This window comes from Manacus candei, unplaced genomic scaffold (genome assembly GCF_025592945.1).
Source record: "Manacus candei isolate 608988 ecotype Guabito, Panama unplaced genomic scaffold, ASM2559294v1 h1tg000060l, whole genome shotgun sequence".
In the NCBI taxonomy this organism is placed as follows: domain Eukaryota; kingdom Metazoa; phylum Chordata; class Aves; order Passeriformes; family Pipridae; genus Manacus; species Manacus candei.
In genome coordinates, this window is record NW_026138108.1 from 10,766,105 (window position 1) to 10,789,071 (window position 22,967).

The following is a 22,967-nucleotide window of genomic DNA, read 5'->3' on the forward strand; positions in this document are numbered from 1 at the left end:
AATGTTGAGGTCAGAAATTATTTACAGTAGAATAAAAATAAACCCACCACATACAGAGAGAACTTTCTGCTCCCGGTTGCAACTCTTCCAGCTTCCCTTCAACAGGAAGAAGAGCTCCTGAAATATTTTTATCATGGGTCAGACACTATAACGGGTTTCTTTGAATATGAAATCCCTGCCCTAAAAATCCACATGCTGACTAATCAATGAGTGTTTATGAATTTCACCTTAGTGCTCTTCTGTTAAAAGACCAAAAATAGTTTGAAAATAGATTATCAAAGACTGCTGCGTTGAATGGACTTCGAGAGATCTTCTGGTCCTTTTTCTTGCCCCAACACAGAGAGAACTATGTTCCAGTTAATCCTGACAGAAGCTCATCTTGTATCTTTTTAGGTTCACTCAGCAAATATCCAACACTCTTTATAGATGCAAATGAAGCACACATTGAAGACAAATATATTAACAGTACACCTAAGTCTGTTGCTTGGCACAGTTAAAAAGCACAACACCTCACATTAAGTGTAGATATGTGCATTTGAAACCATAAAAATAACTTGCTTCAGACTCACTACTTACAAGAACCACGAGCCATAAAACAAAAGAACGGACATAAAAAATCTAAAACTCTTTCTGCAACTCTCCAATGACAAGAATATTTTTATCTCATAACTCTGAAGACTGAGATGTACCCTTGAGTAACAAGCCCCTTTGAACATTCATAAATATTAACATATTTATGATGGAAAATTCATTGTAGCAACTTTGCTTTTAGGGTTGGTATTTCAGGATCACCCATGGACAGGGAAAATGGAATGACAGATAGCACTATCTCCCATCACCAAGCTGGAAGTGTATCCTCCCACGAGCAATACTGAATAGTCACACCAGCAGCCTGGGGGGGGATGATAGCTTGAACAATTTGGCAAGAGGGACGGCTGGCTCTAAACCCTACACAGTCATCAGTAACATTTAAAAAACAGCTTTTATAGAGAACACGGAAAAACTGTCCAAATTTGCTCACTGCCAAATCACTTGAACACAACTAAAAAAAAAAGGCAAAGAACTAGTTGGAGAAAAATCACTTCAAATGCTAAATTGCAGCAGGAATACAGGGAAGGTGTTAAGATATGAAGGTATCAATTTCAATAAAAGATGGGAAAAATCATTTAAGACTTAAAAGCTAAACCAGAAAAACATCAAATACATCAAATCTCACCAAGGACATAAATGATTTGGGGAAAGCTATTTTACAGCCCATTTAAAAAGAAAATCAAAATCTACTAAAATCAGCTGATTAAGAATGAAACTGATCTACCATCTCAGACAAAACCTCTACAGCTGGTTTGTGATTTGCACTATTTCCCTTTCAGATAAAAATTAATTTGTTTATCTCACTTATTCTCAATTACGTTAAAATGATTAAGATGATAAGAATTTGTAGCTTGTCTAATAAATATTCCAAGCAGTTGGCACAGTATTTACAGTTCCTTGGGTTTTATAATTTTTTTTGTGTGTGTGTGTATATCAAATCTGTGATAAAGTAGTACTCTGTTTATGGAAGTCAAGAGATTGAAGTCATTGTTCATGACTTATGGTACCACAGGATAAAAATAATTTCATTGAATGTAATGGCATCAAGGAGGATGGGATCCATTATGAGTCTAACTGTTAAATAGCACCTTAACCAAGAAGTACCTCACTGTTTCCATGTGATAGCTCACAAAATAATATAAATCACACAACTAAATCAGGCTTACAATGTGTTATAAATATACACAACTGGCTGTGAGCAATTAGGCTTCCTGATTAGGGTGAAACGGTGTTCAGTCCATAATGCACAAACAGGATGGTTAAAAGGGTTAGACACTTTTCAAGAGAGGACTAACTTTTAAGTGAGATTGTCTTGAGCAATTTTTTTCCCATTTTTGCATTTGTGCCAGTAACAGCACAGTAGCAAAAGAGTTTAGTGACAGAAGTGCCAAAGAAACACACTGAAGAGGCTGGAATCTGACGCCAGAGGCAGACCTGAGCGAGCAGTGTAATTCCTCAAGTCTTCTTCAGTGGAATTGCAATTTGGCACACATTGGAGAGGCATTTATTTCCTAGGGAGAAAGGCAGAAATATCCTGCGTGGCCACAACACCAATCTCTTGGCACTGCTGCCTGTCCTGGGAAGGCTCCCTTATCCCAAGCACTCCTGATCCTCCTGTCCTGGAGGCAGGTCCTGCATACTCCTCTGCACTCACTTCTCTCACTAACTAGGCAGAGGCAGTTCAGAAACAAGGCAAAGTTTTGTCTCCTGGGGAAGACAAAACAGTTGGAATCAGAAACGTATTAAAGTCCATGTTGCAGTGTATTTACAGAGCAATGTGACTAAATTGTTCCAGAAGAACACCAGACAGGGCATTGGTGCTGCCTCATACCACCAAAGAGACACAGAACTATTAGGCAGCTATGCAGGCACTCTCAGGATTAAGGTACAGTACCTATAGTGACAGGCCAAGGATCTGTTCAAAACTCCCCTCAAAACTGGCTATTTATTCTCTATAGTTCATGTATTTCTCAGCTGTCACTAGTCAAGCCCCTTTTGGGATGCTACTGAGCATTTGGGCTGAAGCTTATGTCAACAAAGGTTCTGCTGGCAATAAGATAACGCAGGCAAAGTTTACCCCACAATTTCAACAATATCTTTAGGAAATTATCCAAAACTCCCAGAGAACGACCCTCCATTTCTAAAAGAATCCATGAAAAAAGAAGAACATGCTTATTTTATACTTACTGATGGTTTTATAGGTCTTTTTCAGTCAGGAAACCACTGAACAGGTAACTGTTTACACAGTACGATACTGAAAGTGTTATCAACCTTTAAAAATACAGTAAAAAAGCAGAAAAAAACACGTTTCCCCTACCACAGCCAGTTATATAAATCACAGGAATTTCTACTGTAATGGGTATTTATGGCACAGACAGAAATGCAGTTTTCACACTGATAGGAACCTTTAAAAATTGCCAGAATCAGAAACTCCCTTATTTCAACAGGAGATGGGTAGGTAGGGGAAGTTAACCCAGCAGAAAACTTAGTTCTGATAACCAAAGTAACCTGCTGCAATTAGAAGTTTCTGAGAGTAGACCGAAACTTTATTGAAATAAAATCCACCTCCAGCATACAGATTTGCTAAGTCAGGTTATATCTGGTCTAAATTAAGTGATCATTGTTCTGGATTAATTGAATCCCCCCCCGCTACTGCTCTAATAATAAGAGGAAAGACAGTCAGAGTAGCAGTGGAGAGTCCCTCCAGAGAGCTTTGCATTTTTCAAGAAAATAGTCTATATGAACTCTAAAGCACAGGGTGTACACAACACTGGGCAACACCATACAAATTCATACAATTTTTGAAATATGTTTTGTCATATGTCAGGGCTAAGTCTTGGTACATAAGATCCTGAGAGAGATAAATCACCCGCTGCTGTTTTTCATGTTACTTTGATAACTTTGATAATCCAGTCCCAGGAAGTCAAATGAACTACTGAACACACATCTTCTTTTACAGTTCTACTAAATAATTCCTCTACTGTCATTCTTCCTGACCTGAAGTTGATGGAGCTATTGCGCAGTAATCCACAGCTGATTAAATTCAGTTAGATATATTCTGAAGCAACAGGCATATTTTTCTAGGGCAGTTTCCATTTTAAAGAAAACTGATTAGAACCCTTTTTTTTCCCATTTTACTGCAACTACATAACTTCTCTCAGTGTTCCAAGTTTCAGGCCATAAAATGAAGGTTAGTTTAACAGACCATTTTATTAACTCACCTTTCCTGAGGTCTTTCTTTTTAGATATTTTAAAAGACCCCTGACTTCTTAATTTTTTTGCCTTATTAAAAGAGTGGTAAAAAGAACAAATATTGGACATGGCTAACCTAGACTGAGCATGCAGTCGGAATTACAGATCCCTGAAAGTGAGTGAGGCTTAGTTTAGAATTCCTCCTCCTGGTAGAGTCCATAGGCCAATCCCTCAGATGGGTGCTCTGAGGAGCTGAAACTTCTGGTTTCAGAGAACTGACAGGATCATAGAGGCTCCAGTTACATCCACCTGGGCAGAAGACTCTTTCTTTCAATGATGAACCATTTCTAATTCGAGGAGATGGGATGTGTGAGCTGACCCAGCACCACTGAAGGATTGGATTTCCTTCATTTAATGGTAACACTCTCTGAACTAATTACATAACTTTATGGATAATATTTTTTAATGTCACAAGACAGAACCTACATCACACTGTAGAACACAACCTATTAGTCAAAAATAAAGTCCTGGGAGTAAGCACCTTTCAAGATTGACCCTTAAATTAGAAATGAAACCTAAAAGCTTCAGACATGTGGTAAAGATGGAGTGCAAAGGGTAAAAAAACTCTTCCAATAGGAAAAAAAAAAGGAAAACAAACTCTAAAACTTTTAAAGTGGGTGAATATTCTCTTTTTTCCCTTCCATCTTTTACAATAATTTTCAACCAAGAGCTTACATGTATTTAATCTTATTCTTTAGATTTGGTATCATGCACAGTTTAACCAGAGCATTCTTTTGATAAAGGCAGCACATCAACACCAAGAGCTGTTTGTGATGGAAGCCTGAGCACTAAAATTATTGTACCATTCTCACCTCAGAGATTATGAATGTACATCTGAAAAACCAACAGAAAATCCCTATTCCACAGCCAGTAGCAAAACAGTGATTTTTGACTGCTTTAAAATGGGTTTACTGATCTGTCTCCTGCAGAAGTGCTCATGCCTGCATGATGCCTGAAGCTTTGCAGAGCATTCCAGGCTGTTGTAGGATCATCTAAGAGAGAAACACGGAGTATTTCACATGCTCAATGTGTTTTTAAGGATATTTCCTGCCACCAAATTCTTTCCAGAGCTCTTACTGGGGCATACAATAATAGAGCCACTTATTCAGATTTCAAGAGAAGAGCAGACCAGTAAAAGTTTAGTTAGAATTGCATAAAATACTGCTCAGGGTCAACTGAGTGTCAGGCAACCTGTAAAGTACTGCTATATCATTGTATAACAACTGATCTTTTCAGGTTGGTAGGGTAAAACTAAAGTACAAATTCTCTTATTTCATCTGACACATTTCTCTTCCCATGATCCATGTGATCATTCTGTATCCATGTGTGATGATGTTCTTTTCAACAAGCCGTTGAGGTTTCCTGTAACTTCATTATTTTCTGATGTTCCTCTCTTCTGGGAGACATAATTGCTGAAGTAAAGAGACAGGCTAAATGAAAATTTCAAAAGTCAGGCACTGCTTACTTCAGATGGCTCTAGCAATGTGCAGATCTAGACCAAAAAAAAAAAAAAAAAGAAAAAAGAAAAGAAGGCAAAATAACCTTGACAGTGTTTTTATTGTCCTTACATAGTCTTTGGGATCCCCAGGAGAAAGGAAGTCTGGATAAAGTCTTCCTTTTTCAGTCATAAAATCTCCCTTTCTTTTACACAGCCTACCTTTTTTCTTGGCTATACCATAGATGAACTATCCCCCTTTGATACCAAAGCATATTGCACTGCTACTGCCATCTTTCTTGTCTCTCCCAGTCTCTCCAGTTTGCTAGAGATGTTCATAAGCAACAACTAGGAATTCCTAACCTCACTGCCCAATTTCTGGTAAAAGAGCTTTCCTCAAATCTTTTTTTCTAACATCGGACTAATGCTCTAAGCTGAGTTGCCATTAGATTTATTCCTAGCAGAACAGGAACTTTCAGTGCCTAGCAGGTCTCCATCTTGGACACAAAGTATTCCAGAGGCTGTCATGGCACATCCTCATTCAGTTCCTGCCCTTCTATACGAAACTGTGCAGCACAAATAACATTAATAAAAATCAATGCTGTTTGTGGAATACATTTTGTCTTCATGAGGTATAAACCATACCCACAGTCACACAATTTTTGCCACAGCATTCCTTAAGCTGTACTTATTTGTGTGGAGGGGGAAACTGGTAAAGAGAAAAAAAACATTCCTTTGGAAACAGAAATATCTGATGAGAGAACACAAAACCAGACCCAGTGCTACACAGTTTCACTTGCATGTTCCAAACTGATTGTCAAAAAATATGAACTACCAACAAAGAAGTTTCAAGGGCACAAATATTACTAAAATGTAATCCTTGACATTTCATATAAGAAGCAGGCTATAGGGAAATATTTTAAAGTTGTTGCCCATACAGTAATAACAATGCTACAAGGCAGGGAATCATAGTCACTTATTTGACATGGGAATGTAAATACATTTTTCAAGTACTGACACTGCAGTTGTTCACGGTAATAAAAAACAGAAATCATTCTTTATTCGCTGGCAGAGAAGTTGTCAACTTGTTTATTTGCTGGCAAATGAGTTGCAACTTGTTTCTCATTTTAGAAGACCTTGTTGTTCTCTTTCCACTTTGTGTACATGAGCAAAGCTTGAGATTAGGATCAATAGGTCAGGAGGAATAATAATTCCATAGTATGTAAAACTGACAGACCATGTATTTAGCCATAGAAATAGCTTTAAGCTTCCTAAATTTCACCACAGTTTGAATAGCTACATGGTATTTTTTTTCAACTTCACAAAACCTTAATGCTGCTTACATTCCATTTTCTTATTTATGTTTTACTTTGTTTTTTCCAATTATTTCTACTGTATGCAAATCTGCTGGCATTTGTACTGCTTGAAAAGATTGCTTCAAATAGAAGGTGGCAGCTTTTGAAACATTAAACAATGATTAGACAGGCATTGGGCCAAAGAGTGTGTCAGTAAGGAGCAAAGGAACAATGTGCAGCTGACACTAAGCTATCTGGAGAGAACTGAGAGCACTTAGCAATTCCATCAAGATTTTCTTTGCTGCCAAATGAAAGCAACAATGATTCATGCTGCCATATTATTTAGCATTCATCATGATTCTGAATCATTTATTGGAGAGTTTACACTGCAGTGCAGACAAACCCTGTTAAAGTTAATGAAGGGCAAATTGTCCTTTGAGTTGGTATCAAAAATATCTGTGAGAAAGCTTTGGAGCATCTACCATTCCTCTCAGATTATGTTTGAAAGGAAACTAATATTAAAAAAAAAATATATATAATAAAAATCATCAGTTTATTCACAAGGCCCATTGCAAAATGCCATAGAGTTGTGGCAGGAGGCTGATGGGGAATTCAGTTCCAGGCAGGTCCCCAGTCAGAAGTTGTCACCTATCAAACTACCAGAAGAGCAAGATTTGCCCTGTCCTGTAGAAAATAGGTTGCAGAACTTACTCAGAAACCTAACAGACTTCTAGACACTTGTGAAAATCACAAAGAATATGAAGGATATTTATATTTTAGTATATAAACTGTATCTCTGCCCATATGGACTCACATATACCCAGATTCCCACAGCAGACTTTCAGTAAGTGTTGTTAACAATGACTTCTGGTTATGAAGGCCCAAGAAAAACAAAACACCTTTTCCAAACAAACAGTGTGAGGAAAAACAAGAAGGAATTTTCACTCTCTCACAGCTTAACCTCTAAATCCTCATTTTTTTCCTTGTTAATTGCACCATCATAAATGAAAGTTTTAGGTTTTGTGTCTAGTTTCATCACATTTTCTTTAAAGCTTTAAATCAAGCTTCCCCAAAGCTTCCCAGGCTGCTACTTGAAAGATATTATTTTAAATAGGTTACTTTTCCACTGTGAAAGGAAAGAACACCATTTCAATAACAGCCTCAGAAAAATAATAGCAATGAACAAGTGAAGTCAAGTAATTTAAAATTTGGCTATCCAACATACTTTAAGAGCACTTTCAAAAACTCTGTGCCAAGCATATCTCCAGAAAAGCATGCCAAAAGAAAAGCCAACGTGAATTGATTTTTCTATTCACAACAAGAATTCAAATACCCTTTGATAAAAGGTTCTGTACTTGAACTTTAGAACTTACTTTAATAGTTTAAAACATCCAGCAATGCCTATAAATATGCCTTTGTGTATGCCTTTTGGGTGACCATGGAACAATCTGTAATTTATTCAAATATTTTGCTAAATGATTTTCATCATTTGGTGATACACTTGAACATTCTTAAATACTTCCTTAGGCAAATCTCTTATTATGTCTTAGGCCCTTCAACACATAAAGAATTTTCAGGTTCTATCACAAAGAAGTTGAAGTGTTTGAAATTATCAGCTCTGGCAGGAAACTTTATCACCAGTCAAAGTTAAGAAGTCAGCATTAGTTTTATGAAAATTATCTTTTTATTATTTTTTCTTTTTAAGAAATATATGCTTGGGTTGGGAAGAAAAGATAAATTCTAATAAAGTTCATTTAAAAGGCAATTTATATTTCTTAACTTTCGATAGGGCACAATCTTTTAATTCCTTTGCCTTTTCCCCACACCCTGTCAAACTCTTTCAATTATAAGTACAATTCTCTTGATAAGGAAAGAGAAAAAAACCTTTAAGAAGTCACTCAGGCTCATAACAGCTTACATTACTGGAATATTTCAAATACAGTTTCTATCAAATGCTTCATGGGAAAAGATGTCAAAAGGAAATAACCTGATCAAACCAGAGATTCCTTCTGACATCAACAGATATTGGCACTTTGCTCACAAATTCTGCATGACTGTTTGTCACTGCATCAAATCTATACATGTGGCTGCAACTTAAATTTAGTGACGTGTTTGAGAACATTATCAACAGAAACCGTTCAAGCACTTTTGAAGACAAAATAATCCCACAAATGTGAGAAAGGCAAAAACTGGGGGATAAAAAAAAGAGGTTTTTCAATCAAGGAATTTCTCAGAGATCTCTAGTGATTAATTTCAAGACTAAAAGTACAGTGATGATACTGAGAAGTGGACCAGGGCTCTGTTTATACACTGGCATTGTCACAGTCAGGATGCCATCAGCCCACAGGACTTTGAAAGCACATAGGGTGAATTCCTCATTGCTACCAGAGTAGCTGAAAACAAGCCTGTTCTTACTGAATGTGATGGCACTCTTCAAGTGTGGGCCACATACGGTTTCTGAATCACACCTGTCACAGGTGATGCTATTTTCTATAAGGTGACCCAAATCACCCTTCCAAAATATCCCAAAGTGCCAACTTGAAGCTATTTGTCATCACCCAGAAACTACAGCTGTGCTGGGCTTTGCTATGACATGAGATCACATGTGAGTGTGCTCATACCAAGGACAGTGTCATTAGAGGATGGCAAAACAGACATGAGGCTGCAGAACACAAAGAGACTGGCTGTGCACTGCATTATTTGTTATTTAGAGTACACAGCCTGTGCAAAATAGAAACACAGTATGAGTTGGTGTACTTGGATTCAAGCTAACACAAAATCACAATTTAAAAAAGCCAGTCCTCTTGGACTTGCAGCATTGAATCTGACAGAGAAAAAGGGGGTATTTATCAGACTGCAATTCTGCAAGTTTATTAGCCCTGAACGAGTTAAAATGTGTCACAGATGGAATCATAGAATATGCTGAGTTGGAAGGGACACACTAGGATCCTCGAGTCCAACTCCTGGCCCTGCACAGGACCATCCCCAAGAGAATAAAAGATAAGATGACCATCCATTAACTTTAAACCACTCCTGGCTAGGGAATATTCAGTTCGCAGTATTATCTGAATGCTCGAATCAGAAAGTCTGGTGTCAGGAGACTGAAGTAAGAGCTCTGTTCCCACAGGTGCCCCCTGATGTGGACAGAGGTTATACTATCAGCTTGCACACACACTGAAACGTTTCTTTTCCAGCCATACAAACAGACTGAACTATGCTATACTGCAGAAGATTAAAATAACTGCTCCTTTGAAAGGTCGCTTTGTCTCTGCCAGCACCTTCTGAGCACATACTTCCACAAAGGCAAATGGTGCAACAGATGTGTGATTTCTCTGGGATGAACTGGAAGAGCCACACTCAGCTGCAGTGTGCCTGCAGTCCCACCTCACACTCACAGCACTAACTGTCCAGAACTTCCCTAACTGCCCAGAAAATGAAGGCTAAGGACCTTCCACAGGAGTTATCCGGAATGGAGAACGTGATAGTTCCCATCATAAAACTGCATGCTGGTTATCAAGTAGCTTTCTTACAACTATAATTACAACGCTACAAAAATCAGAGCCTCGCCTCCAGCAAGGGATGCTACCCCTGCCCCACATGTGATGGAATGAGAGTCAGCACTGCAGTCTGATGGATTACGGAGTTCAGACTTGGGAGAGTCAGAAAAGGTGGTTGAAAAGTGTACTACATAATAATTCCTAAATGAAAGCAAAAAGTAAAGGAAAAACATGTCCGAAAAGGAGGCATCAGAGAGAAAAAGGCAGAAAGTGGGAGAATGATAAAAATATGCCACAAGGGAAAAAACAAAATACTACTGAGGTGTGGAGGAGGGAGGCGTGGAGGGATGAGTCAGGCAGCAGTTTAATTACTGTGGCTAAAAGCAAGGGGAAGCTGAATGATGAAATGGATAAAACAAAGAAAGGTAGTTTGTGAAAAAGTACAACAAATATTGGGATGGAGAAAATGATAATAGGAACAGGTACATTGGAATTTGAGAACATGTGAAATGGAGACCCCAACTGAAGGACACAATCTCACATAAAGGATGAGGTGTATGGAATGGGAGTGAGGAAGTGAACATTTGAAAAGGGCAGACTGCCAGGTTGGAATGAGGAAAGGGAATGAGAGAATAAAGACTGAGAGAATAAAGACCAAGGAGCTAGACCATGCATGGATGAGAAAAATAAGAAGGAAAAAAGACAGGAGGAGACAAAGATGTGAAGAGTGATAAATCAAAACAGAAGAGAGGCAAGAGTAATTGGGACAGATGGCCTTCTTCATCAGCGGTGTCCTTCTCTTTTCTGCTCTGTTGCTCACTTTATTTTGATATCCCACTCCACAACCTCTCCCCTTTAAAGCAGGAATCTAATACACTGCCACAAGGACTGACAAGAGGAGAGAGCAGCCTGCAGTCCCTCCAGGATGTCATCTTCAGGATGCAGTGTCCTCATAAAAATCCCACGGTCTGTTTACATTAGTGGTTCATATTTTTTTCCGTGACAGTTTTGAACTGCAAGGCCAGGCCGCTCTCTCCCACCTCAGAACAAGACCAGCACTCCTCACTCTGCTAACTCCTGCTGACGGCTGGAACAGATGGCCAGCGAACGACGTTTTGCCTGTGGTTATTTTCTCCTTACGTATTTCCAGTAGCTGGCACACCTCACTGCAGCCCCAGCAGCAGCACAGAACGTGCAGCAGCAAACATATGCTCAAAGAGTTGTCTTCATTAATTCAAGTCGCAGTCCTAAATGTTACTACGCAAGTAAAATGCACGGTTTGTTACAACAGCTAACGTTGTTCTCAGATCTACAGTGAAGACAGATTTCCTGGTCTATACATAAATATATGCTTTTTAGCATCTGATTCCTAACCAGAATTGCACAGCCCTCTTTTCTTGTCAATCCCTGCCCCACACTGTTGAAAACCTGCTTGTGTAAAGGCTGTGCAATAACGATTTCAGCATGAAGACCTTTAACTAATGGGGAGAATGAATCCAGGCAGATAAAGTAAAGCCTTCACAGCATATAAACCATGGTCCAAAAGTGAATGTAGGCTTAAATAAAGTTTGGTTATTTCCTTGTTTTCAAATGTTTTTACTTGTCTTGGAATTTTTCTGGCATTCAGGTAATGGAAGAACAAGAAGTCAAACAGAAAGACAGAAAGACCTAAAGTTTTCCCTAGGAGATGGTTTTTCATAGTTCTCTGGTCTGCAAGTAAGCCACCTTCAAATTATGCTGTGATATGAAATCTAGAGTGCATTTGAACAGTATTTTTGAGGTTTATTCATCACTGTTTTTGTAAAGAAAAAAAAAAAATAAATCAGACAATCTTCTATTCCCAAATATCCCTTAAAAATTACCAAAGAAGAAATATGGCTTTTTAATGAAAAGCTCTGGATGCTTTTTGAAAAGTTTCTTTTTATTCAGTGTTTTGAGGACACTGTTGCAAATCTCTCAGGTGATAATAGTTTCATCTGACCCACTTTCCACCACTCTGATCCAATTCTCTCCAACACTGCCAGTCATAAAAGTAGTATCCTGTGATATCCAGCATTATTACTGCATTTCAATAGCTCTATTCGTGGAAATCTCAGGACTAAATGAGAATTGTTGCATTTAAAATGCTAGAATATTTCATTCCTAAGTAATTTTAAAAAAAAGGACGAAACCTTGCAAAATCTGAGCCTCTACTGCAACATTATTAACCCTAATATGAAAAAAAAAAAGTCAGAGAGGATGATAATTATTGCACTAGTGTAAAATTCTGCAAGGCATATTCTGGACACGTTAATGCCTATTGCCTTACCATGAAGCTGAACCCATCACGGCTCACAATGAGCTCTTTCAGAGAGATTTCAAAACCATCTTAAAATACCTTCAAGAGGTGCTTCATAACGCAGCAGGGCTCAATGCCAGCAAAAAAAGCCCAGACAGGACTCCAATGGCACAGAAGGTCACCACCCTGTCCCCAGAGGGCAGGATGCAAGAAGCCAGGGAGCAAATAAACCACTATGCCAGTAGTCTGCAGCTCAGGCAATGCTTCTCCTAAACATGCTTCTGAGGTCTAATTATTTTATTGGCAAATCATAAACTTAGGAGTACATTATCACTAAAAAGCAAACAGTGCTCCTGAGGAGAATGGGAAAGATTCTGACCCGACAGACAGCACTTAAAACTACAGTAAAACAGCTGAAATCTGTGAGTTGCTTAGTCATCAACGCGACTAAGACCCAAATGAGACAAACAAAAAACACTGATACTTGGTTCATTTTTTTAAGAAAATTTGTTCTCACAGTCCACACTGAAATGTACCTTTTTTATCCCTCAGTTAAATGAAATTTTAATGTTATTGTACCTAACAACATATATGAAACAATTCACTGTAATGCTTATCAGTATTGCACCAGAAAACGTGGTATGGTGAAATGCATGCATTAAGCCATGCAAATGGCTCTATTAAGTAAAGGATAAATATTTTAGGACCTGCAAAATCTATTTTCTACCTTTAAATGGTACTCACTGTAATCTTCACCATTTCCTAACTTCAAAAATTAAATTTAAAAAAGGCAAACTTCACAAAGAGATTAATTGTGGTCTCCTGAAACATAACTGGGAACTTGAAAAAGTGCAGTGAGGTTTCGGGAAAGTCATAGATAATTTGCTTGACATACCTTGAAGTACATGAAATAAAATACTCTAGCATGTATTTTTCAAGACAAAGATATGGACTCTGGCTGCACACTTGAATTTATGGTTTCTGAAATCAGCCTTCTGGAATTTTAAAAAACAAGTTCTCCCACTGCTCTTTTCCAAAACACAGGTATACAGAAATTAGGGATGAATCCAGGTGTTCACTGCTAGATTCAGAATTTGGCCCACAGCAAGAACTTATACCATTGTACCAGTATGTCACATCCCCTCACAATTCTGGTGCTCTCCTCCAGTGCCAATCACTGTGTCTGCTTTTATTTTAAACCACTCTGCTGTGTGAATCCAACCAGTAGCACAAGAGACTCAAAATTAAAGCGTGCTCGTTTCCACTCTGCCTGGTCTCTGGTCTCACTTTTTCCTTCCAGTCACTTCCCACAGTGTGATGTTTCCTGCCTGTGAAATCCATGGCTGTGGCAGCACAGCAAGAAATCTTACACAGAGTTATAGAAGTTGCCATCCCTGGCAAAAGCCTGAAAGTAAACATACCACTTGTAATTAGGATTCTGACAGGCCCCTGCAAGAGGCAGGGGTTGGAGGCAGCTGCAAACACAAAGCAAGTATTTGCCCCCTCAGGTAACATCACAGGGAAACGCAGAGTAACCCACTTGTCCTACGAGCAGCAACACTTGCAAGCTAAAGAGCTGCTAACAAAAACATAGAATGACACTAAATATAAAGGATTCGTTTCAGCAATGCTTGGAGGGAGAAAAAAAATAGAATACTGTAAAAGCAGAAAGGAAATTGTGAAATAAATATTTCAAGATTTAAACTAATAATAGAAAAGCCCATAAATCACCTTTGCAATCACTCCCAATCCTACCAAAGATCCATTTGCTCTGAATGGATGCCTATTACCAGGTCTTCAGCATACATTATGGGATAAAGATGACTGTAAGAAATCTAATTTACTACTACAGGGAAGAGATGCCAGAGAAAGGGTTAGAGGAGTAGCACAAAATCCTGGAGAGACTTGAATTTTTCAAGGAGACTAACTATGACTCTGCACAGTGTGATTTTGTATAAAATTACATGTAAAACCAAGCCTAGACAGCCAAAGGAAAGGCTACCTTCCTCTCAATTTCTGTTTCCCTGGCTTGGGGCCAGGAACCTAAGGATTTAAGGCACTGGAGGGTAAGAAAGGCAAGCTGGAATAAAAGTATGATATTCTACAGTACCAATACTGGTACTAACTAAACATGTGGTTGAACAAGTTTTCCTGGAAGATTAAGTACTTCCTGTGATTTCTTACCTATTTGAGGTAAAAAATAATGAAAAAGAATAATTTTGACAAGTCCATAGAGTGCAGTGCAAAGTGTATTTGTTAGTGAGCTCATCACAGTGATGACAGGCTCTCAGAAACACTGAGGTTTGTGATATAGCTCCACAATGTGCCCACTGGAATAGCTGCCTGTAAATTATAGAAAACCAGACTCAAACTCTAGAAACCACTTTTTTCCAATCAGATGGTTTTTCTTCTTCTACATCTGCCTTATGGCCAGTTCCTCTGTCTACAGTGACCTCAGGCCCTGCAGCACCAACAGCCATTCAGATTCAGCCACTGAGTTCCTGTTTGAAAGATGCAGGAATGAATTTCCACAAGCAAATTAGACAGTCTGCATCCACCAGTCAAAGTTGTATTTCAATACTGTGTTCTTTCCTATCAAACTGCCTTGTATTTGCATAAGAGAGAGGACAAAAGTTAAGGCTGCCAAGAGTGCAGCAGTAAAATGACATGTCAAGTGACTGAACTACATGCTGTAGAAAATCACAATTCTACCTTAGTTCATGGTTTCTGAATCACTGTGCATGCACATGCATGTGGATTTTTTTTTTATTGTTTCATGTGATTTTTCATTTACTTCATCACATTGTTAGATCATAAATTGTGTCATAAAGAACAGCAGCTCAAATTCTGTGTGCCAGGTTACCCACAGTGTTGTATGAGCAGGTGTCTCACGAAAAGCTCAGTCAGCCTTAGGTAACTCTAAACATAGTATTGTTCACTGGGACTGATGTTCACTGGAATTAGATTTGGCATAAGTCTACACAAAGTTGTGGAGTTTTGTGTGCACTTTAAAGAGGCAGGATTATACTTTTTCCTTCACTGATAGTCAGCAGAAGAGGAGATGATGATGTGCATAGCCTGGGGTGGGGAATTTATTTAACTTTTTCCCAATAAGTTTCTTTGTACAAATCTGAGATACATTTATATCAGCAGCAAGTCACAGGATCTAGCTACAGGGATATAGCTAGATAGCAGCAGTAATGATGGCAAGGATAAGAGAAGCCCTTTGTTCAGCATTTTCATTCAAAGGGATAAATTCAGATTCTCCTTGTGTTTTAGCAGTTTAAAATTAACCTCCCAGCACAGCAGAATTTTTCTTTAAGTTCAGCATCCTGTGCTTATTAAAATTTCATCACTAAAGTTGCCAGAAAATAAGACTAGTAAACAGTGCCCAGCATGGTCTCACTGACAAGCAAGTACCAAACCATCAGACATGGGCACTGCAATCCTTCAGATCATGGACAGTAAAACCTCAGTACAGACAGTAGAAAAGCAGCAAGGTAAATGCTGCTAATGAGGAAAAAAGAACTGAAAATCTAAAGGAGATGTCTAAGAAACACAGGAAGATGTTTTATACAAAAAAGAAAGTGAGTACACACATGAAATCATATAAGAGAAACAGGAAAAGCACAGAAACCAGATGATCTTGAGGACACTGAAGCACTAGGAGTAAAACTGCTCAGGTCTTGGGTCTCTAATCTACTGTTACATTCAAAATTCTGCCTACCAGACACCATAAGCATTTAGTTACTTTATCTTTGTACACACTTTTTAACATGCCACTCGAGCATATCTGAAGACAGCCCAGCAAGACTGTGGGATGAAGGAGGGAGAAAATACACTGATAACAACTGAAATGCCAGTGGGTTATCCATTGTATGATCCAACACTGGGGTGGGGAGGGAGAAGAAGCAAAACCTCTTACCGTTATTACTGTTATCATCAACTAAAATGATCTCCTTGAGCAGGTGAGCAGGGGTCCGGTCAATGGCTGAGTGGATGGAGCGCAGGATCACTGAGAGAGCTTCATTAACAAATATGAACACAATGCTGACCTCAGGAAGACTGTCAGGAAATGTAAGGTTTCTGCACCTGAAGAAAAAGGTTAAAGAAAAGATGTAAACTGCTGGAAGTCACCACGCAAACACAGACTGTTTCAGAGGAATCCATCCCCTGTCATAAGAACACTAAGAGAGCTTTTGAAGGCATGGATCACAGGGCCCTCGTGTTTGTTCAGAGCACATACAGGCAAGATCCAGAGGAATCACTATGTAAAAGAAGGAAACCCTGGAAACAATCTCCTGAATCTGTCTGAGCAAACCAAGGTCTTGTGTGAGCTCATCTTTCCACCCAAGGCCCACAGCGCTGGGCCTTGCTTACAATGTCTTTCTGGAGAGTGCAGACAGGAACAAACAAAGTTAGCCCCTCACTTTAAAAAGGATCTTTGTAATAGCCACATCAATTATGTTTGCTACAAAATCTACCATCTATCTCAGTCAAAATTGGAAGATACTTTCTCAATTAAGCAATAAAATGTTGCCCAGAGAAACTGCAGATGCCCCACCCCTGGAAGTGTTCAAGGCCAGGCTGGATGGGGTTCTGAGCAACCTGGTCCAGTGGAAGGTGTCCCTGCACACGGCAGAGGGGTTGAACTAGATGATCTTTAAGGTCCCTTCCAAGCCAGGCCATTCTATGAATAACATATAAAAGATACAGCTCCAAAGAACATCCTGCTACAAAAGCTAAGATTGATGGTATAACCAGAAAAATAGGTACAACAATGGAAAACTTATCTATAAGCTCAGTCAAGGAGTTTAATCAGGAAGAGGAATACTCTCATAACCCGGTAGATTTTTCTCTCCTTTTTCAAAAAAATAGATATTTCAGCCACATTCCAACTTGCTTATGCAAACAGCAGTATGGATGTGCTGCCAACAAATTTAAAGTTCCTTAGTGTTTTACTGTTTGGTTTTTTCCCCACCTTCTCCACTTCAAAAAGGATTCAAATTTTGTAATTTTATGAATAGGAAGACCTTTTACCACTTTGCATTTTTGAACTGTCAGTAAAATATTTGCTTTTTTAACAAAGTCACAAGTTAATTATGTAAAAGTAATTAGCTACTTTTCTCTGAAACTTTTAGTAGTTTAATGCAATGTTTCTGAACAACAATTAATTCCACCTTTTTTGCAGACCTGAAACAATTTACTAGGATGAAATTAGGCCACAGACTGACACAGGCAGCATTTCAGATAGACCATAGATGAAAATGATTGATGTTAATGCTCTTTGCATCCCCACAGCACTGAAGTGGTTATCTTCTCTCAAGATGCCAGGGTTTACTACATCCAGGAAATCCTATAAGCTGTTGAAAGCATTACTGCAGGCCAGTGTTTAGCATACAAAAAGCATGGATGGACTTAGAATTTTTTACATCATGCTGGAATATGATTTCTCGCCTAAATTTGTTCTTCAGTTCCAAGAGAAAGCATAGAATTTTTTTACTTTTTATTTTAATTTGTACAGCCAATAAATACAGAAAAGAACCACATAAGCATTCCTCTCCATGGGTTGGATGGTGCACAAAATTTAAGTTCAATCAAGATAACGAATTCACATGCATGCTTTTAAAGGTTCTGAAAAAAGTCAGTGCATAGGACACGTGGCAGCCAAACCCACTGAGATACACATAATGTTCAAAATTCAGCTGCTCCACCAATTTTCTCATTTCAGTCATTAGTGTGAAATTGAGGGGAATCACATTAAAGAAGTTATTTAATATTTTAGGTACTTTTCTCTCTGTCACCATGTGAAAGAATTATACAGACATGTAAAACAAAAATCACAGCTCTGAGAAAGAAACAACAGTTACTTAACAGGTGTACACTCTATTTTTTAATAACCTGGTTCATACATCTTTCAGAAACAAATATGAAATCTCTTCACAGAGACTCACAGCTTTTTGTTCCATGGCATCAGTACAAGAGAGAAACAATTAAAATGGTGTATGGATTTACTGATTCCCACTTGTGGCTTGATCCTTATGGCAGCATAACAAATCAAAACTTTCTTTCCAAAATGAGTTTGTATTTCTACTAGTGTGTTAATCCTCTATTCACCAGTAAGAGAACTCTCAGCTTTAAGCATTAGACTGAAAAGGTTTTTATAAAGCTTTCAGGAGAGCTGACAACATGTTACTTTGGGTTTCTTTTTTTCTTTGTTTTGATTTGATTGCCACTGGACAGTAGATCAAACGTATCAACAGCTTGTGGAAGTGTCATTGTATCATTTATAATCAATTACCACCAGGACCACCCTTTTTTTTTTTCTTTAAAGTGAGCACTAATTCATTAAAGATGACTTGTCATAAAATTTCACTACTTTTGTAAATCAGATTCTCATAAAGGCTTACATTTGGATCTTCTATACCTGACCTTTAAAAGCAGATGCTGTCATTACTTACTGGTTTTGGTGAGTTTTGCTGGCAATCAAAATTTTCTAAGAAGGACATATCAATAGAACTCACGAAGGAAACCTAAATAAAAATCTAAATATTGCAATTTTCAGCAGAATGATACGTAACCTGTGAAGCACAGAGCTGCTCAGAAGCAGGAAAGACAAGGAAGGAGAAGCTTTCTCCATGAAACTCTGTGGGCCCTCTGAATTAATCAGAGGCACGGGTACTTTCCAAGAGAAAAGAACCTGAGTTCTTATTTTTTTATAAAAAATTTTCATTTTTTATGAAAATATAGCACTGCAAGAGGCAGAGGGAGCTGCCTTTTCCTCCAGAAGACAATTAGTGCAAGGCAGCACTGGTTTTCTCTTTTAGACAGTAGTTCAGGAGTTAAAACCTTCAACCAAGACAGAAGGAACATGAAATAAATCTTCTCTGATCTCCCCAGAGAACTAACTACTTGCCAGCTTGGTGTGATTATTTTCAGTCTCCCTTTTCAGGGTCATTCCACTTTCTGTGGAGCAATTAAATGTACAGCAAGTTGGAGTGAGACCAAGTAAATTTCTCCAGCCTTGTGTTTGGGGCAAATCCCTTGGAGGAAGGACCTGTATTGCAGCACCTGTTCCAAATGGACGGTCATGCATTTTAAACCCTAAACTTCACTCTTTATGGCTATGTCCAATCTTCTAGATTATAATGCCATAGAAACTCTTCTGATCACTTTTCTCTTTCTTTTGCAAGCTAATATTTATTGTTTCCTTTTTAAAAGTGCCCCTTTGGCTGAAGGAATAAAGGCACCCTCACAGAGCCTGCAAGTCAGGTGTCAGGGCAATTTATTGGGAAATAATAATCACAGGATGGGTGAGGTTGGAAAGGACCTCTGTCCATCCTGTCCAACCCCCTGCTCAAGCAAAGTCAAGGGTCAAACTGTCTGGGAGGCCCCTGTACTTATGATTACATTACAGTTCTTAAACACTGACATTTTTCCAAAAGATGCTAAGACCGTTACAGACCCAGGTCCTTGAAGAACACACCTGTTCATGGCACATGGACTAAGTGCATTGACAGAAAGAGTACCAAACTGGGTACTATAACTTAGTGGATGCATCACTTTTATGGAATTTAGGTGTACAAATTTGCATGGGTACAATGAAAAATCACTAACAGAATTCTAGTCTCCTGCACACCTTTGTAAAGCTAATGCAGTTTTGTTTGATGTCATAATTGAAATTTCATCCAAGTTTTGAAAATTGAGCTTCAAACAGACTATGAACTAGTTAACAGGTTTAAATATGCTGAGATAATTTTCAGTATTACCCTGTGAAGAACCAACAAAGCCTGTTATTTTAGTGATTCGCTTCCAGCCAAAATGCAGATATGAAACGGTCCAGCAAACAAAGTTACAGCCAATCTATCTTTTAGCTGTCTAGCTTAGGCACAGCAATATTTGTTACCCTCAGCCATAACAGTGTACATAGAAGATAAGAATGAAGCTTTAGCAAATATGGTAAGATATGGCACCTATTAGATATAGAGCAACAGAGTGATTTTGGAAAATATATTGAGTGGCAATGAAAATTCACTGAAAATAGGTCAAAGAAGTTGTTTCCTTAAATACTGGTGGGTTTTTTTTCTTCTTCATCAATTAATATAAGGTTGAGATACATGTAAAATACACTATTCAAGAAATTTGTGACAAATTATATTCCAAAAGTGTTCCAGATGACCAAACCAGCCCTCAATACACTGTTTCCATGCTATAAATCCATGCATAAACTGAAATGTTCAAACAAAATTTCTGCTTCTGATGTGTCCTCCATCCATTTAAAGGAAATTATTTCTATTGGTTATCCTACCTGCTTTCATTTACATCTTACATATTTTCAATTTATACCACACTGGACAAGATTTTCCATTGCTGGCAACTTGTGCAGACAAGAGTAAAGCTGCAAATGTCATTTGACTCCCTTTTGGCACCACCATACTTTAAAAGATAACTGCATATGACACAAGAGAATAGAATTAGGTTCCTGTTGTGTGTTATTACTTTAGTCTTTTCAAATGGGTTCATTTTCAAGGAGGGTACATACCTAAATTGAGTTCATGTTTCCTTTTTTTCCCATTCAGACTCATTCATCATCTTTACTTCCAGCTCAAATTCACTTATTTTCCAATATGTGTGTAGTTTTTCAAAAACGCATTTTCCTGTCTACATTGGGTTTTGTATCAAATTATGACAATAAAAATTACCTTCTCTTTTTTTATTTAAACAAATCAGAATTAACCTCACCCCAGATCACTCACAGAATGCAGAGCACTTGTGCATTTTCACAAGCACATCTGTCATCTTCTTTATGTCAAGTTTTACGAGGAATAAAATTCCGTAATTATAGGAATGAACAAAAGAACAGTTACAGAGAAAGGGTGTATGTATATGTGTATAAAATATGCTGAAGGGGGGGGAAAGAGAGGAAATTGTACAGATCAAAATCTGAGATCCATTAGGCTCTGAGAACTGAACTGTTGCGTGGCAACCAGCGCCGTACGAGTTTCAGTGACAGCTCTGCCCCGGACTCATCCAGGGGCCTCAGACCAGACCCCTTCCCTGCCCCTCCACACAGGGAGGCTCTCACCAAACAAATCCAAACAAGGCATAGAGTCTATTTCAGTATTATGGTTGATTTTAAAACGTTAATTCCAAATGCTATTTGGAAGGACAATAACGAGTATCAGTTCGACGCAGCGAAAAAATTACCGCTAGCAACCCACTCCGCTCAATCACATTAGGCTAATAACAGTAAAGTAGCAGTTGTCATGGTTACCAGGAATTTAGAGAAACTCCTGGCATTCTATTTCAAGCACAACTCTGGTAAATGGAGGACAGCACACATTACAAGTCTTCTTTCAAACATTTGTCCACAAGACAATTATATCCCTCTAGAACACGTGCGTTGTGATAGGACAATTTAGCCAGTCACGTTAAAATTAGTTTAGTTTGGCTATGCAGTAAGAACAACAAAACAAGAATTATTTCCTGTACTAATAACTTATCTCTGAGACCTTCTAAAAATAGGTATGTAAATTATGAACAAGAATTTTTTTCTGCAACTTTTGAGAACCTTCCACCAAGAGTTACATGGGTATGACAGCCAACGATGGCAAAAGAACATGTTTTTTGTTTTAATAACTAAATTATAGCTTGTATTCCACTTTTTTAAAAAAAGCACAAGATGTAATAAGCATATTACCAAAACATTTGGGTTTAAAGTATTCTTTTAAGAACATATGCAGGAAGGACCTTTAGTTCCAACAGAATAAGAATTTCTCAGAAGCACAAGTAGAAACAGAATTGTACTTTCTTCAAGAACTGTTAACATTTTGTCAACAGCCAAAATGTCAAATGGAAGTTCAACGTGTATGGGAGGAAAAAAAATCCCATTCTGGCATAAATGAAATAAACAACACTAAAACTCTGGCAAAAGAACTGAGTCTTGTAAGAACTGCAGCTCAACTATTTATGTATTTATGTTTATAATTTGATTTTGTGATCATATTTCATTTTTCTTTTGCTATTATCAATATTTTAAGTGTTAACTGAGCTATGCTAAGAAGGCTGGCATTGAAGAACATATAAAAAGGGCTTTTTTTCCTGTAAAAGTGTATGCCATTATTAACTTAGGCTATTACTCCAGCAGATTTGGTGTCACTGGCAATGATATTAAACAATTTTAGAGCAGCCATTTGAGGAGATACATCCAGACAGGACAAACTGAAGCTCAAATCAAAATCCCAGGTCAGGCAGTACACACTACTGCTGTGAGACAGTGTGAAGGCAAGCAAAGGTGAGACAAGAAAAAGAAGAATCAGAGGTGAAGAGTAAGTAAAAGAAAGCAGGAAATATAACAGAATTAAACACTAGGTGTTTAACAAGAATGCTGAACACTTTTGTAATTTTAGAATTTCTGTGCAAAATGATACAATAGGTAATGTAACAGGGGTTTGTACTCTTTTTAAGCAACTCCTTTAAAACATCAAATACAACACACACTATTTATGCTCTCTTTCTCCAGTAGCATTTGGTCAGAAATGAACATGGATTCATATCCATCACTAACATAAGCCCAGCAAAACAGAACTATTTCACAGGGACACGTGGAAGCAAACATT

The 22,967-nt window shown here is 38.1% G+C and overlaps 1 protein-coding gene across 3 annotated transcripts in view; it reads right to left on the reverse strand.

The window, feature by feature from the left end:
• The window catches only part of GALNT18 (polypeptide N-acetylgalactosaminyltransferase 18), a 226,165-nt gene that overhangs the window by 93,185 nt on the left and 110,013 nt on the right, over positions 1–22,967 (reverse strand). For all 3 annotated transcript variants that reach the window (XM_051803827.1, XM_051803826.1, XM_051803828.1), the window contains exon 4: positions 16,274–16,440. In XM_051803827.1, coding sequence (XP_051659787.1) covers positions 16,274–16,440 — 167 coding nt within the window. The remainder of the gene's footprint in view (positions 1–16,273; positions 16,441–22,967) is intronic.